We start from the raw sequence: 18,307 nt of genomic DNA, 5'->3' as shown, positions 1-18,307 counted from the left end.
CAATCTGCCTGCCTTGGCCTCCCAAAGTGCTGGGATTACAGGTGTGAGTCACCATGCCGGGCCAATAGTGTCTTTATTAAACCATCTGCAATGATCCTAACTTCAGTAGCTGTTTCCTGTTGGGACCCTGACTCTACAATTACTGCCCATTCCAAAACCCGGCCCTCCAGTCTCCTTATTTGTTTTGGAGTCCCTAAAATCCTTCTGAAGTCCCTTTTCGCTTAAATAAACCACAGTCCATTTCTGTTGCTGACAACCAGGGCCGAGAGAAGAATGTCTAACAAGTAACGCACTGACCAATCAGAATGGACACCAATTACACATGCCCACACCATCTGCACCGTGCCAGGGTTTAACTCTTTAGTTGCTGAATCATGGGAAGCTCTGGAGGGTCCCAAGAGAGGACAGAGTGTCAGGCAATGAAAGGCAGTCAGAGTTCAAGATCAACTGGTCCAGATATATTCCCCTTGCCTATTTTTTTTTTTTTTTTTTTGAGACAGAGTCTCACTCTGTCACCTAGTCTGGAGTGCAATGGTGTGATCTCGGCTCACTGCATTCTCCACCTTCCGGGTTCAAGCAATTATCCTGCCTCAGCTTCCTGAGTAGCTGGGATTACAGGTTCCTGCCACCATACCCGGCTAATTTTTTGCATTTTTTTAGTAGAGATGGGGTTTCATCACCAGGTTGGCCAGACTGATCGTGAACTCCTGACCTCAGGTGGTCCATCCGCCTCGGCCTCCCAAAGTGCTGAAATTACAGGCATGAACCACCACACCTAGCCTTTTTGTTGTTGTCGTTTTTTAATAGATAGTGTCTTGTTCTGCCACTCAGACTGCAGTGCAATGGTGTGATTACAGCTCACTGCAGTCCCAAACTCCTGGCCTCAAATGATCCTCCTGTCTTGGCCTCCCAAAGTCCCAGATACGTTTCAATATTTAAACAACTGATTCATCCACATGAGTGTGGATCACTGAAGCATCACCCTAATTGGTAAGGAGCAGATGTTGCCAGGATGTTGGGCTGTGGGGCAATGTGATTAATATTGTCAGTGTGCTTACAGTGATGGGGGACACCAGAGTGGGTTCACAGTCATCACTGTTGGGATCAATGTCCAGCAGGGGCAAATAAACCATTCTGCCACTGTGTGGAGGGGGCCATCAGGCAGCTGCATGAGGTGGGGGGTCATGGACATTGTATTTGCTCTGAGATCTTTCAGATCATGGTTGGAAGGTTGGAAATGGGTCACGAGACCCTGGAAGAAAAACTTGAGAGGAACTAGTTGGACCTTGAGAGTTCTAAGGCAGCTGATAGGCCACAGAAATGGTCAAGAATGTCCATGGACCAAAAACACAGGAGGAGGGTGATGATGTGGGTGTGGGGGCAGGAGTGCGGTCTACTCACGCCACACTATTCAACACCAACTCTCAAATTCAAGCTCTTTCTAGTTCAAGAAAAACATATTCTTCCATACTCTTGCTGCCATTTTTTTTTTTGAGGGATGATAGCTTGAATGTTCTTGTCAATTGAAGAATTTATCCATATTGCAAAACGGGCATGTGAGAACTGATGAAACTGATCAGTTTACATTTTTGCATATTGAGTCTGTAATTTTTTTTTCTTAAACCCCCTTTTCCTTGACCTGTGGCCAAAGACATCTGAGAAACCCCTGCCAGAGTCCACATTCTCTGGAGACTCAGGTCACTTTCCTCCTTACCTCAATCAGCAAAATACATTTAGCTCTGGCTTTCATAGGAAGGAACTCGGCATAGAGCGTTACCCTGGGAATGTAAAAGAGACAGAAAGGGAGTTAAGATCAGAACTGGGTGGGAAAATGGCTATGGTTTTTCTGAATTTCCTGCTGACATTCCTCCAACAGTGGTCAGTGGACCACTTACATCAGAATTTCCTGGGATGATGATGGCTAAATATATAGATCTCTAGCTCCCTCCCTCCCTAGACCCAGAAACAGACACCCAGGGATGAGGCCCTGGCATCTGCATTTTTATTTTATTGTATTTATTTATTTAGAGTCTGTGTCTCACTCTGTCATCCAGGCTGAAGTACAATCATTAGGTCACCGCACAACCTTGAACTCCTGGGCTCAAGTGATCCTCCTGCCTCAGCCTCCAGAGTAGCTAAGACTACACATATGCACCACCACTCCTGGCTAATTATTATTACCATTTGTAGAGATGTATGTTACCCAGGCTGGTCTCAAACTCCTAGCCTCAAGTGATCCTCCCACCTCGGCCTCCAAAAGCACTGGGAATACAGATGTGAGGCACCGTGCCCAGCCTCACCTGCATTTTTAACTCCCCAAGTAATTCTCAAATTTCATAACTGCTGCCATTGAGCCCTACCCATAACCCAGTAAGTCCAGGGAAAAATGTCTTCTTGGCAGGAACACCTCGACCTGAGCTCTTCTCAGTACATCAGGGCACACAGTGTCAACCTGTCCCCATCACCAGTGACATTAATCTTCATCACCTGATCAAGCTAGTGATGGAGATGACCAGCTTGGTAATCCGGTCTGACAGATTCCTCCACCCTAAGTTATAACTTTCCATTCATAATGAAGAATATTTCTCCTTTGTGAGAAAATATTCAGAGATTATGCCAATATCCTCCCCATAGAACCTCCACCTACCAGCTTTAGCCATTGACTATCTCTATCTACATCATCTTCCACTGCGATGGTAACATATGGTTGTTTTTATTTGGTTTTTGAGACAGGGTCTCACCCTATCCCCAGGCTTGAGTGCTGTGGTGCCATCATGGCTCACTGCAGCCTCAACCTTCCTGGCTCAATCCATCCTTACCTCAGTCTCCAAGACTATAGCACTGGGACTACAGACACACAGCACCACGCCCAGCTAATTTTTTTGAAAAAATTATTTTAGAGATGAGGTCTCATTATGTTGTTCAGGCTGGTCTCAAACTCCTGGGCTCAAGCAATCCTCCTGCCTTGACTTCCCAAAGCAGTAGGATTACAGGCACGAGCCACTGCACCCAGCCCCACAAATGGCATTTTTTACTTCTGTCATTTTTCTACATTTATTAGTTGACATTCTACTGTAAGAAAGAGCTTTTCCTTCTTCCTTTCATCTTATCTGTCTATCCATTCAATCAGTATGGACTTGTGGGGTCCTACTTATACAGTGGGTTGTAGCTTGTTATTATTTTGATGCTCAGAAGAGCTTTCCTCCTCTCCTTTGTCTGTCTTATCTATCCATCTAATCAGTAAGGACTGGCAGATTCCAATTTTATTTCACGAGTTGCAACCTGTTATTATTATTATCATTATTGTTAGTATTATTATTTTGAGACAGGATTTTACTCTGTCACCCAGGCAGGAGTGCAGTGGCACAATCTTGGCTCACTGAAACCTCTACCTCCCGGGTTCAAGCAATTCTCCCACCTCAGCCTCCTGAGTAACTGAGATTACAGGTGCCTGCCACCATGCCTGGCTAATTTTTTAATCTTTAATTTTGGTAGAGATGAGGTTTCACCATGTTGTCCAGGCTGGTCTCAAACTCCTGACCTCAAGTGATTTGCCTGCCTCAGCCTCCCAAAGTGCTGGAATTACAGGCGTGAGCCACCGTGCCCAGCCTGCAACCTGTTATTATTTTGATGTGCAGACTGTCCCAGATCTGGCCAGTGGGAGCCCCTTCAAGCTGATTCCTATTGTCTTTTTGGCATGTCTCCATCATTCCTCAAGGTCTCCCCTATTTTCTAGCACAAGATGTCCAGCTCTTCTTCCCTTGCCCCAGCCCTGGAGTCTGTCATCACCTTTCCAGGAAGCCCTGGTTCCCTTTGGCAGAAGATAGTATTTAGAAACCAATATCTCTGTTTTCAGTGTGATCATTGCTTTTGGGGTGTCACTGCTGCTGGGCCCTCTCAGTGGACACAGCTAAGAAATTATCTGTTTGTCTATCTATCTATCTATCTATCTATCTATCTATCTAACAATCATCTATTTCTGTCTTACTTCTCTTCCTCTCTCTTCACACACTCGCCATATCTATATCTATCTGTGTATATTTATTTAAAAACAATGAGTTCATACTGATACTTTCCATTTCAGTTAGTTATCTTAGGGGTCTTTCTAACCTTCTTTACTTCTGTGTTGCATTCCCTTCTCCAATAATGGGAAATCTGGTCTCATTATCCTCAATACGGTTCTGTCTTTGCTCAATTTACTTGTTTGCTCAATGTAACCAACTGCACTGGCTGCTTCCTCTGCTGCTTCCACGCTTTCCTCCTTTTCACTTCCTCAGCCTTCGGGCATGCTGGACAGCGAAGGGAACTTTTAAACAAATCCCTGCTCCCACCTACCCCCTGCTGCCTTCAATTTTGCTAAAAGAGAAGGCCTTCTTTTCTCTCATATCTCCCACCTAAGCCAGGCATCTGAGCTACTAAATGGCCTCATGTTACTCTCCTAGCTCCTCTTAAGGGGTGGATAAAGGATAAAGGCAGGTTAATTTCCTTTAACCCTTTGAAGGCAGACGGTGCTGGGGACACATTTAGATCCCCTAGGATCCCTTTACTAGGTCAGTGTGCCCACCTCACTGCTTCTGCTAATGGCTCATACCTGTAACCTTCTCCTAGGGATGCTCTTGAGCAATTGGAGCTGCCTAACCACAGATGTACCTAGGAGTTATGCCCATCTCCCCAGGGCAGGCTGCAGACTGGCGTGTATGTGTATAAAAGGCCCACCCCCTGGCATTGGGGTGAGGGTGAGGGTCAGATTCTGTGGAGCAATGAACACTCCTTAGCTCCCTGTGTGCTCAGGTCAGTCCAGAAGAAACCACATCCTGTGAACTTCCTCCCTGTATCTTTATCTTAGCATCTTTCACTCTTATAACTTTCTCCCAAGAACACTCTCTCAATAAATCATTTATACAGGAATCTCTGCCCTGGTTCAGTCTGCTTCTATGCAACCCAATCAATGGTACCTTTCCCTATAGAGCATTTCACTTTTCTTTTCTTTTCTTTTCTTTTCTTTTAAGACGGGGTTTCACCATGTTGGTCAGGCTGGTCTTGAACTCCCAGTCTCAGGTGATCCAACCACCTTGGCCTCCACAGTGCTTGGATTACAGGTGTAAGCCACCGCGCCCGGCCTGCATTTCACTTTTTAAAAGTTAGCCTCAGCAATACCACTATCTATCTATCTATCTATCTATCTATCTATCTATCTATCTATCTCTCTCTCTCTCTGTCTATCTGTCTGTCTGTCTGTCTGTCTCTGTCTGTCTGTCTGTCTGTGTGTCTGTCTATCTGTCTCGCCACTGAGATTTAGACACAGTTCTATCATCAGTACAAGTCCTTGTTAGGGTTCTGAGCAAAGGAACCTCTATCCAAAGCAAGAAGAATTCTCAGGAGCCTCAGAAGAAAGGCTAGGGCTTCAGTAGTTGTGTGTGACTCTTTTTGGATAAAAGAATGAAGAAAATGTCAATGCCAGCCAGTCTCACTTCGTAGTGTAAGTATTTTAGTACATTCTCTCTTTCTGTCTTAGTCTTTCTTTTACTCTCTGTATGAATCCATAGCTGAGATCATACTCAAGAGTTTTGAATGCCTGTTATCAATCTGATTTATAAATAAGCATTTCCATGCCACTTAAAAGGCTCTCGCATACATCTATTCTATCACATGCATGAACCTTATCCTTAGTGATAGCTACCTTTTAGTGAGTATCTACTATGTGCTTAACACTGTTCTAGATGTTCTACATGGATTATCTCACTCAATAAGTATTGCGAGTCAATGGGGGTAATTACAATTCCCAATGTGTGTGTGAGAGTGTGTGTGTGTGTGTGTGTGTGTGAGAGAGAGAGAGAGAGAGAGAGAGCGACAGAGAGAGGGTCTGGCTCTGTGTCCCCACTCAAATCTCATGTTGAATTGTAATTCCCAATGCTGGGGGAGGGACCTGGTGGGAGGTAATTGGATCATGGGGGTGGTTTTCCCCCTTCATCTCATGATAGTGAGTGAGTTTTCATGAGATCCAGTTATTTAAAAGTATGTAGCACTTCCCTCTTCACTCTCTCTCCCGCTGCCACGTGAAGATATGTTTGCTTCACCTTTCCCTTCCAACACGCTTGTAAGTCTCCTGATGCCTCCCCAGCCATACCTCCTGTACAGCCTGAGGAACTGAGAGTCAATGAAACCTCTTTTCTTTATAAATTACCCAGTTTTAGGTAGTTCTTTACAGCACTGTGAGAACGGACTACCACCATTTTCATATCTACATCGATCAACAACAGAGAAGTTGTTACTTAATTAGGACTGCACAACCAGTAAGTTAGTAAGCAAAAACGCCAACATTTTAAACTAGGTTTGTCTACGTCATGCAGCCCATCACTGCGCTGTTGGGATGTTTCAGTTACAAACAACACTTCCTTAAACATCTGTAGGCTGAAGTCTTTGTCTTCACATTGTTTCCTCAGGACAGATCCCTCTAAGTAGAATCTGAGTCAGAGGTTATCCTTATTTTTATGATTTGAGATATGTACTACCAAAGTGATTCTCCAAAATGTTGTTCCAATTTACATTCCCTCCAGTACTTCACTCAACAAAAACCATGAGGAATTTCATTAACCAAACCCTGATAACAGAGACCAAGATTATAGTGGTTGCTAAAGTTTGCGGCAATTGTCACGGATGACTTTGACATTTTATTCTATTTTCCAAATGGTATGCTTATATTGTTTTTAAAAATCAATCGTAATGCCATGTTTACCTTTCCGTCACCTAATCACAGTCAAAGTACTCCATGCAAAAATGTGCAGCAGTATATTCTAAGGGCAAAGTTATTCCTGTCCTTAGAGATCAAGGATTTCTTTTTATAATGGACCTATAACCTATTTCATGAAGTATTTTCATTATTTTTTTTTAGTTATAGAGTATTATATGAACGCATTCTCATTGTAAAATAATTTAGCAATATGTAAGCATGAAGTGAATATGATGATTCTTCCTCTCCCTATGACCCCAACTTCCATTCCCCTCCCCCAAAGCCAAAACTACTGATCAGGGTTTTTTTTTTTTTTTCCTGACATGGAGTCTTGCTCTGTCACCCAGGCTGGAGTGCAGTGGTGTGCTCTCCCAAGTTCAAGTGATTCTCCTGCCTCAGCCTCCCAAGTAGCTGGGATTACAAGTGCATGCCACAATGCCCGGCTAATTGTTTCGTATTTTCAATGGAGACAGGGTTTCACCATGTTGGCCAGGCTGGTCTCGAACTCCTGACCTCAAGTGATCCACCTGCCTCGGCCTCCCAAAGTGCTGAGATTACAGGTGTGAGCCACTATGCCTGGCCTGCAATCTTTCAGCCTCTTTTCTATGAATAAACAAATAAATAAATAAATTCAACTAACATGCTATTTCTTTCTTTTTCCCTTCTCTTTCCTTCCCTCTTTCCTACCTTTTCCTCCCTCCCTTACTTCTTTCCTTTTTTTTCTTCACACACACAGCTCACAGTCAGCGTTCCACCCAAATGTCCCCATTCCTAGCACGTCCACGCATGCCAGCCCAACTTCCAACTGCCAGTACTTGTGACTCTTTCCAGAGAACTTTCTCTGGTCATTAAAGCTTGCTCGGCCAGCCTTTGTGGCAGGCCGGAAGTGCCAAAGAATTTAAACTTCCGGGGAGTAGCTCTCAATGGACAGTTCCCTCATCCTTGAGGTGAGACCATTTAGAGGACCTGCCGCTGAGTCTCCCAGAGGAAACTTCTTGCTCTTGAATTTCTATGTTAAGATCTGCTTCAATAAAACAACATAGAAATCTTTTCATGTTAATAGAGGTAGATCTACTGCTTTGATTTATTTATTTTTGAGACAGGGTCTGCACTGTAATGCAGTGGTGCGATGATAGCTCACTGCAGCCTTGAGCTCCTGGGCTCAAATGATTCTCCTGCCTCAGTCTCCCAAGTAGCTGGGACGACAGGCATGCACCATCATGCCTGGCTAATTTTTCCTTTTTTTTTTTTTTTTTGTAGAAATGGAGTCTCACTATTTTGCCCAGGCTGGTCTCAAACTCTTGGGCTCAAGCGACCCTCCTGCCTTAATCTCCCAAAGTGCTAGAACTACAGGCATGAGCCACCATGCCAGGCCAAGAATTACTCTTTTTATTTTTTTCTTTTGAGATAGCATCTCACTCTGTCACCCAGCCTGGAGTGCAGTGGCATGATCTCAGCTTACTGCAGCCTTGACTTCCCAGGGTCAGAGGATCCTCCCACCTCAGCCTCCAGAGTAGCTGGGACTACAGGCATGCACCACCACACTTGGCTAATTTTTGTATTTTTTTGTATTTTTTTTTTTTTGTAGAGACAGCATTTCACCATGTTGCCCAGGCTGGTCTTGAACTCCTGAGCTCAAGTGATCTGCCTGCCTCAGTGCTGGGATTGCAGGCATGAACCACCACATCCAGCTGAGCATCATTTTTTTTTTTTTTTTTGAGACAGAGTTTTGCTGTTGCCCAGGCTGGAGTGCAATGGCGCGATCTCAGCTCACCACAACCTCCTCCCAGGTGGAGTGATTCTCCTGCCTCAGCCTCCCAAGTAGTTGGGATTACGTGCCACCACACCCGGCTAATTTTGTATTTTTAGTAGAGACGGGGGTTTCTCCATGTTGGTCAGGCTGGTCTCGAACTCCCAATCTCAGGTGATCTGCCCCCCTCAGCCTCCCAAAGTGGTGGGATTACAGGCATGAGCCACTGTACCCGGCTATTGAGCATTATTCTTTTTTTTGAGACAGAGTCTCACTCTGTTGCTAGGGTGGAGTGTAGTGGCATGATCTCTGCTCACTGCAACCTCCAACTCCATGGTTCAAGCAAAAATTCTGCCTCAGCCTCCTGAGTAGCTGGGATTACAGGCATGGTGCCACCACATCCAGCTAATTTTTGTATTTTTAGTAGAGACAGGATTTCACCATGTTGGCCAGGATGGTCTCAATCTCCTGACCTCGTGATCCACCCACCTCAGCCTCCCAAAGTGCTGGGATTACAGGCGTGAGCCACCGTGCCCGGCCTGAGCATTATTCTTAACAGCTGCATAGCCTTCCTCATCTCAGTGGTATCATTTATTTAACTGCCCCCTATTAATGAATGCTTAGGTTGTGTTCAATTTCTTGCTTTTGCCACCTGTGCCACAAAAACATCTTTTCCTGTAATTGTTGTGGCCCACATTTGGCCATTATTTATAGCAGTTCATTATGAAAACAAACTACTTGATCTTCATCCAGAGTATGGCAATTATTATAATCACACTGAAAAATAAAAGAATGAGCAATGAAATTAGCAATGCCAAGAATCAGCTGATTCTGGCATAAATAAATTCCCACTGCAAATAATGACATTTACGGCACTGGGCAATTAGAGGCTTGTCATTTGGATCACGTGTTTGGAAAGAAAGACCCTGTGATCTCAGTCTGGCATTTCTGCCTGGTCTTTGGAGGAACCAGGACAGGCTTTGTGTGTAAGCTCATTGTAGACACCAATTTAAAGATCGTTCGGAGGCAGGTTTCAAGGTAGAACAGCTGGGCAGCTACCTGTAGTATTGTCTTTAAGAGCAGCTAAAACACCAGTAGGGCGTGGGTTACCTTACTCCAGGTTTCCCATCGCAGCCGCTTACATAAGTGGTGTTCGGCTGCGGTGCATGGCGCCCTCTCCTGGACGTAAAAAATATTGGCCCAGTGCCAACCTGTACTTTGGTATTTTCTGGAGAGGCATGGTGTAGTGGGAGGTGATTATCATTTTGTTGGTGCTTATTTGCATTTTCTAAATTTTCTAAAACAAAAGTATAGTCTGTAATGACAAAAATGAATTTGTGTTTAATTTCCTTGCTTGAATTAAAGTCTAGTATTTCTTGATGTCCCTCTGTAGAGAGAAGGTGTAATTATTTGGGATTCTACATGTGATTCCTCTTACCTGCCTTAAAGGGAACAGAAATCTGCTAAGAACCACCAGCTCTACATTCCAGAGTCATGCTCCAAATCAGTACCAGAGACGCCGTGGACATACATGATTTAACAGGACCTTCTGACTTTATATGCTCGGAACCCCTTTGAAATAGTTGTTCTAAGGGCTTTGGCACCAGACACACCTGGATTTGAACCCAGTAGCAACCGGTTTGCCAAAGCTGCTCCAATATTTCCCTCACGGTATCTATGCACCTTTGCAGTGTGACGGCAGCACGTCCCATCAAGAGTCCATTTTCCCCTCCCTGGGATCTGGGTGGCCTTGTGATTTGCTTTAACCATCAGAATGTAGCAGAACTGATGTGCTAGTTCCAGGCTTAGGCGTCGAGAAGCTTTGTGGCTTCTGCTTCCCGCCTTCAACCCCTGTCCAGATGCCATGGGACCAGGTGCTCAGCTGCCCCATGATTCAGTGGACTGAAGACACATGAGCAAGCCCCATGGAGCATAGAGGAGCCACCAAACTGCCTCACTGCAGAATCATGAGTTGAATTAATCATTGTTTTAATCCATACATGTGAAGGTGGTTTGTTACAAAGTAAAAGCAACCCCTACACTCCAATTTTTTTTTTTTGTCAGAGTCTCACTCTGTCCCTCAGACTGGAGTGTAGTGGTGTAATCTCAACTCATTGCAACCTCCGCCTCCCGGGTTCAAGCGATTCTCCTGCCTCAGCCTCCTGAGTAGCTGGACTTACAGATGTGTGCCACTATGCCTCGTTAATTTTTGTATTTTTAGTAGAGATAAGGTTTTGCCATGGTTCCCAGGCTGGTCTCAAACTCCTGGCCTCAAGTGACCCACCCACCTCAGCTTTTCAAAGTGCTAGGATTACAGGCGTGAGCCACAGAGCCCAGCCACCCTACACGACACTTAATAACTATCTGGTCAGGCACAATGGCTCACACCTGTAATCCCAACACTTTGGAAGGCCAAGATAGGAGGATCACTTGAGTTCAAGACCAGCCTGGGTCGTGAGACCGCCCACCCTCTCCCCTGCAGCCCATCTCAACAAAAAAAAATTTAAAAAAAAGTAGCTGGGCGTGGTGGCACACACCTGTACTCCTAGCTACTCCAGAGGCTGTGGCGGGAGGATTGCTTAAACCCAGGAGTTTGAGGCTGCCGGGAGGTATGATCGTGTTGCTGTATCCCAGCCTTGACATCAGAGCGAAATCCAGTTTCAAAAATAGTAATAGTGACTATCTGACCTTCAGCATGTCCCTTGTGAGTGCTAAGCCTCAGTCTTCGCATCTGTCATATGGGGATAAAACAGGTGTTCGATGGACCAAATAAGATAGTCTGAGCAGAAAATTTAGCAAAGTGCCCAGCACTTGGTAAGCTCCTTTATTATCATCGTCACCATCACTATTAAGGCTAATGTTTTTGTTGTTCTTATCATCAAGAATGAGAATCTCTACTTTGGGGGAAGGAAGAAAAGAATGAGGAAAGGAAGAGAGAAGGAGGGGTCGTAGAGAAGCACAGATCAGGGTGCGGAACGGGCTCCTTAATGATCTAATTGATATTTTTACTAAAAATTCAGAGTACATTACGAGGACTTCTGGTTGTTGAGCTTTTAAGAATTATACAGCAAAACCTTTTTCATCTGGTTTTGTGAGTTGCTATCGTAGGATAAAGCTATTGTAAATTAATGGAAACTCTTAATTGCATTTAATCACATCAAAATATCTGCAACTAAATGTTTCCAGATAATGAACGTAAAGGAGCCATTTTTATAACTAGATGGGAACGTTGTGTAATTAAGACATTATTTTTATATAAGTGGATAGAGTTACAGTGGTGGGAAGCCAGTGGCTCTCTTGGGTGGCAAAAGATTTCTTCTGTAATTTCGTCACTAGTTTTTATTTGCCCTCCTCACAGATAAAACAGCTATTTAGGCTGGGCGCGGTGGCTCCCGCCTGTAATCCTAGCACTTTGGGAGGCTGAGGCAGATGGATTGCTTGAGGTCAGGAGTTCAAGACCAGCCTGGGTAACATGGTGAAACCCCGTCTCTATTAAAAATACAAAAATTAGGCTGGGCGTGGTATCTCATGCCTATAATCCCAGCACTTTGGGAGGCTGGGGCGGGCAGATCATGAGGTCAGGAGATTGAGACCATCCTGACTAACACGGTGAAACCCCATCTCTACTAAAACTATAAAAAATTAGCCGGGAGTGGTGATGCACACCTGTAGTCCCAGCTACTTGGGAGGCTGAGGCGGGAGAATCGCTTGAACCGAGGAGGCAGAGGTTGCAGTGAGCAGAGATCGCACTACTGCAGTCCAGCCTGGGTGATAGAGCGAGACTCCGCCCCCCAAAACTAAATAAATAAAAAGCTATTTAGTGTAGTAGTTCAGAGAATAGGTTTGGAGGGTCAAGAGATGTTTAGACCTCATCTCTGCCATTTACTAGCTATGTGACCTTGGGCATGCTACTTAGTCCTACAAAGCTCCAGTTTTTGTACCTGTAAAATGGAGATGATGGTAATATCTACTTCCTAAGATGTTGTGAGCGTTAAAGTGGTAACATATGTGAAGCACGAGGCTCAGTGTTGGGAATGTAGTAATAGCTCAATAAACAAACGGAAAGGCTATAGTAGCGTTCAATACATGAACAACTAAATGGGAAAGAGGTAGGGAGCAGGCGTGCAAGCCGGGGACCCTTAAGATAAGCATGTGATACGGGGGAAAGGCCCTCCTAGCTCCTCCACGTCCTTTATTTCATTCCCCTGGTGTCCTGTGCCATTCTCCCAGAGCCCGGTGGGAAGAATCTCTCTTCCCCTTTGTAGTCCTGCCCCTTTGCTGTTTTAGGATGTGGTTTTCTCTGTTCCAGTTACTCCACCCTTGCAATTCCATCTGCGTATAAGCTTCCAGAGGCTTCTCAAAATTCTGATCCACTGATGGCGCCATTGTCTTGCTCTCCAGCACTGTTAAGGATTTATTCTGTTTCTTCGCTGGGCACCATGATGCACGCCTGTAATCCCTACACTTTGGAAGGCCGAGGCAGGCAGATTGCTTGAGGCCAGGTATTCAAGACCAGCCCAGGCAACATAGTGAGATCCTGTCTCTACCAAAAAATGGAAAACATTAGCTGGGCATGGTGGTTTGTGCCTGGAAGGCTGAGGCAGAAGGATCGCTTGAGCCTGGGAGTTCGCGGCTTCAGTGAGCCACTGAACTGTACTCCTGTACTCCTGCACCACTGTACTCCTGCCTGGGCAACAGAGCGAGACCCTGTCTCTCTCAAAAGAAAAGATTTATTTTATTTCTTACTACTTCTATGTCATTTCCAGGAAATGTGGAAGAAGAAATAGAAAATGTAATTTCCTACTCTACCATCTTGAACAAGAATCTCTATGGACATTCTGAATATTTAATTCCTTTATCTTTCCTTAGATGAGAAGAAAATCCAGGTGACGGTTTGAAGTCTATTTCTGCTGGCGTATCTCTGAGTGTCCCTGGTAAGGGAATTTGATTTGCTCTTCTGTGAGTACATTCCTTCCAGCCACTAGGGGAAAACTGGATCATACTCAATGAACGGCTCCTGAATAGGGCAGTGGTTGTGTCTGCAGGAGTTCCTGGAGCTGGGCCAGAAGCAGAGCACATTGTCCACAAGTCCCTGCCAGCCTAGATTTATGGCTGTGGCTCTGTTAATAGCCTTTGCTTCAAGCTCCAGTGGTTTGTAAGCTCATCCCAGATCGAGAAGTGTACGTCAAATACCTACTCTCCAGAGCCCTGGAGGAATTAATCATGAATAAAGGAGGGAAGGATGGAGGGGAACTGAGAGTCACTTCCAGCCTCCAAGTGGCAGGAGGAGGCTGGGGGTTTGCTCATGTGTTAAATCCATGTGGTTCTATCTCCCCTGTCCCTGTTCTTTCTACAATGGTACCTTGAATCATTCATCTGTCATCCATCATCCATCACAATGATGCTTGAGCTTCCTCTTACCAAAGCCTTCAGCAGATCAAATGCTTGTTAATAAATCTTGAGTGCTGGCCAGGCACGGTGGCTCATGCCTGTAATCCCAACTCTTTGGGATGCCGAGGCAGGCAGATCACGAGGTCAAGAGATCGAGAACATCCTGGCCAACCTGGTGAAACCCCGTCTCTACTAAAAATACAAAAATTAGCTGAGCATGTGGCAAGTGCCTGTAGTCCTAGCTACTTGGGAGGCTGAGGCAGGAGAATCATTTGAACCTGGGAGGTAGAGGTTGCAGTGAGCTGAGACTGCACCACTGCACTCCAGCCTGGGTGACAGAGCAAGACTCTGTCATGAAAAAATAAAAAAATAAGAACAAATAAATAAAAAATCTTGGGTGCTCTGCCAGGCATTCCCCTGGGCATTTTATAGAATGTTGTCATTTAATGACTATTTTAAGGGACTCCATGAGGTGGGGATGTTGTTGATCCATTTTAGAGATGAGGAAACAGATGTGGGAAGGTCAGTGACTTGCCCGAGGTCATATAGCTATTATGTGATGGAGCCAGGATTCAAGCCCAAGCAGCCTGCTTTCAGAGCCAATGATCTATTTTAGAATTAGCATGACCCTTCTAGGCTGTCTCTTCTAGTCTTACGCAGTCACAATGCTCAGCAGGCATAAGAAGTCAATCCCTGAACTATTACCCCTTAGAGGGTGGGTGCTCTAGTGGGACTGAACAGATCCCCACCTCCCATGCTGTTCTGTCTTGCTGCTTGTGCTGCCAAAGAGCCAGCTTGCCAGCAACAGAGACCAACATGGAGGCCCCAGGACGGAACCACTCCATGTCACATGGTAGCAACTTAGATACATTGGACTCTTCCAGTTTTGAAGGAGCAGCAATTCATCTTCACCGAATCAGCATGTATTCTGGGTACTGGTTTATCTTTCCTGCCTGCAAAGTCTCAGTCGTCACCATCACCCGAGAACTCACACAATGTCTGACCCACTGACAAAGGATCACTCATAACATGGCATGGGACCCAAGGAGCCCATATATACTGAAGGAGACGTAGAAGTGGTTATATGGGGCCAACACGGTGGCTCATGCCTGTAATCCCAGCACTTTGGGAGGCCAAGGCGGGCAGATCACGAGGTCAGGAGTTCGAGACCAGCCTGGCCAACATGGTGAAACCCCATTTCTACCAAAAATACCAAAATTAGCCAGGCATGGTGGTGTGTGCCTGTAATGCCAGCTACTCAGGAAGCCGAGGCAGAAGTATCACTTGAACCCAGGAGGCGGAGGTTGCAGTGAGCCAAGATTGTGCCACTGCACTCCAGCCTGGGTGACAGAGCAAGACTCTGTCTCAAAAAAAAAAAGAAGTGCATATATGGCCGTGGAATCCACTGGTCCTATCATATATTGTGCTATCCTGAAGATGCTACCCGAGGAAACAATGGAACAGCCCTTTGAAGGTGACACTAAGGTGTCAGGTTGGAGATGATGCCCTATGACCATGGGGCACTGTCCTCCAGGACACAATACCCACTCAAGTCCATTGTCATTACGATGCTTCGTCCCCAGGAGAAGAGATTCATGGGTCTGGAAATGAAGGGGTTGAAGTAAGAATAGGCTTCATTGTCATCAGTGCCTGTGACCCACGTCAGGGGATTTGTACTTCACATCCTGCACTTCTAGGCTCTGTGGCTCTAGAGGTCCTGGCTCCCAGGGAAGGAAAGCTTCCACAGGAGACACAGCAAGAGTCCCAGTAGACCTTTTTTCTTCTTTTTTTTTTTTTTGAGATGGAGTCTCGCTTTGTCACTGAGGCTGGATTGCAGTGGCGTGCTCTCAGCTCACTGTAACCCCCATCTCCTGGGTTCAAGCGAGTCTCCTGCCTCAGCCTCCCAAGTAGCTGGCATTACAGGCATGCACCACCACACCCAACTAATTTTTGTATTTTTAGTAGAGGTGGGTTTCTCCATGCTGGCCAGGCTGGTCTCGAATTCCTGTCCTCAGGTGATCCACCCACCTCAGCCTCCCAAAGTGCTGGGATTACAGGCGTGAGCCACTGGGGCCGGCCCCATTAGATTTTAAGCAATAGCTTCTACCCAGTAACTCTGGGCTCCTTGTGTCAAGAAAAAGAGGCAAGAAAAAGAGTCAGCATTCTGTCAGAGAAATTGATCCTAACCATCATTAACACTTAATAAGCCCCATCTATCATAGGGGCACCCAGGTGATATACCAGACATGTCTTGATATTCCCCTGCTCAATTTTGGTGTTAAATGTTCAAGCACAGCAGCTATGGCCTAAAAGAGGCATGGTGACCAGGGACTCGAACCCCTTGAGCGTGAGGTATCGGTCTCCCACCCAAGTAAACCGTCTAGATCACTGGAAGTGCTTGCTGAAGCTGAGAGGAATCTAGAATGGGGAGCAGAGGCAGGAGACACTGGCATCCACTGCAGCCATGAGGCCAGCAGCAATCACAGGGACTGTAGATTAGCTTATTGCAGAAAAGAGAGTAACCAGAATCCTGGAGGAACTGTTCTTAGGTGGTGTGAACCGATTACAATGATGGGCTGCAAACAGTTCACTCAACAACAGACCACATATATGATGGTGGTCCCATAAGATGATAAGACTGTGATTTCTATTATTTATTTATTTATTTATTTTGCAATCCTTTATTGAAGAGTACTGCTCCTTGCAGAGCAGGGCTAACTCATCAGCAGTGCACCCAAAGTTGGCCTATTTTTATTATTCTTTAATAGTGAGGGGGGTCTCGCTATGTTGCCCAGGTTGATCTCAGACTCCTGGGCTCAAGTGATTCTCCTATCTCAGCCTCCCAAAGTGCTGAGATTACAGGTGTGAGGTACCATGCCTGGCCTTTTTTTTAAAATTTATTTAATACTGTGTTTCTACTGTAGGTTTTCCATGTCTAGATATGTTTAGATACACAAATTCCATTGTGTTAGAATTGCCTGCAGTATTTAGCATGATTACATGCTGTACAGGTTTGTAGCGCAGGAGCAATAGGCTACCCTGTATAGCCCAGCTGTGTAGGAGGTGGTCCTACCTAGGTTTGTATGAGGACACTCTATGATGTTTGGATGGTGACAAAATCACCTATTGATGCATTTCTCAGAACACTTCCCCCTCATTAAGTGATGCATGACTATATTTGAAGCAAGTGGATCCACCCTGGACTGTGGAGGATGCTGTGATGTGCCACGTGGTCTGCCCTTCAGGACTGAGGCATTTATTCCCTCCAGAATGAGCAGGAGCATTGCCTGCTAAGAGCTCATAGCTGAGTCCTTTGCAGAAGTTGCCTTGGCCAAAAGTAGCTGCCTTGCCCAAGGTCATGCTCCGTCCTTGAGGGCAGCCCACCTCCGATGCCTGGTTGTTGTGAAGGTAAAACGGTCTAGCCCCCTTGCCCCAACCTGAAACAACTCTGAAGGGCCAGCTCAACTTCTGAACCCCTGTAGGCTGAGCAGAGGCCTCTGTGGCAATGGTATTGCAACTTAGTTTCCCTCTGCCAGGCCTAGTTTTCTCACAGGTGTTAATCCTAGGAACCACCTGCACTGTAATCACCATCTCAAAGCCTATTCCCCAGGATCCCATCCTAGAATAGGGACCATGGCACTTTTGCTCAATGCTGCATCCCCAGCACTAGCAGTTCTAGGTGCTCAAGAAATGTTGGTGAAATAAATGAATACACGACAAGGGATCGACCTGGTCCTCTTGCAAAATTTCCCTAAATTATTGCAACACGATTCCTTCCCTCTAACCCGTTCCACCTGCCACAGCCAGATTAATACTTCTAAAGTACCTCTGCAGCTCAAGAAATCTCAGTGGCTCCTCATCACCAATAGAATCTATCTGGCCTGGCATTTAAGGCCTTTAACAAGCTTCCCCTGGCCTACCTGTCCAACCTCAGCTTTCAGTTTTTTTTTTTTTTTGAGACAGAGTCACTCTGTCACCCAGGCTGGAGTGCAGCAGTATGATCTCAGCTCACTGCAACCTCTGCCTCCCGGGTTCAAGCAACTCTCCTGCCTCAGCCTCCCAAGTATCTGGACTACAGGCGCCCATCACCATGCCCAGGCTAACTTTTGTATTTTTAGTAAAGACGGGGTTTCACCATGTTGCCCAGGCTGGTCTCAAACTCCTGAGCTCAAGCAATTTATCCGTCTTGGTCTCCCAAAGTGCTGGGATTACAGGTGTGAGCCACCGTGCCCAGCCAGCTTTCAATTCTTACAGATCTCATCCCTCCAAGCTGACCAACCAGACAATTAACCTTCCCCAGCCTCAGCTACAGGTTCCCCTTTTCACGCAGTTCTCTTCCTACAAAACATCCTACATCTTCTCCAAGTCTCCTTCTGGGTCTTTCCAAATCCTTTGCTTTCTTAATAGCAAGGCAGTAAAATGCAAAGGTTATTGTC

General features: G+C 45.6%; 1 protein-coding gene across 2 annotated transcripts in view; it reads right to left on the bottom strand.

The window, feature by feature from the left end:
- SVOP (SV2 related protein) overlaps positions 1-18,307 on the bottom strand; it is a 99,857-nt gene that overhangs the window by 34,716 nt on the left and 46,834 nt on the right. For both annotated transcript variants that reach the window (XM_012469129.3, XM_064379879.1), the window contains exon 7: positions 1,715-1,778. In XM_012469129.3, coding sequence (XP_012324552.1) covers positions 1,715-1,778 — 64 coding nt within the window. The remainder of the gene's footprint in view (positions 1-1,714; positions 1,779-18,307) is intronic.

Source organism: Aotus nancymaae, unplaced genomic scaffold (genome assembly GCF_030222135.1).
Source record: "Aotus nancymaae isolate 86718 unplaced genomic scaffold, 86718_ANA_hifiasm-v0.15.2.pri h1tg000021l, whole genome shotgun sequence".
NCBI lineage: Eukaryota > Metazoa > Chordata > Mammalia > Primates > Aotidae > Aotus > Aotus nancymaae.
Note: the sequence above shows the minus strand (reverse complement) of the source record. Positions and strands in the feature narration are given on the sequence as shown.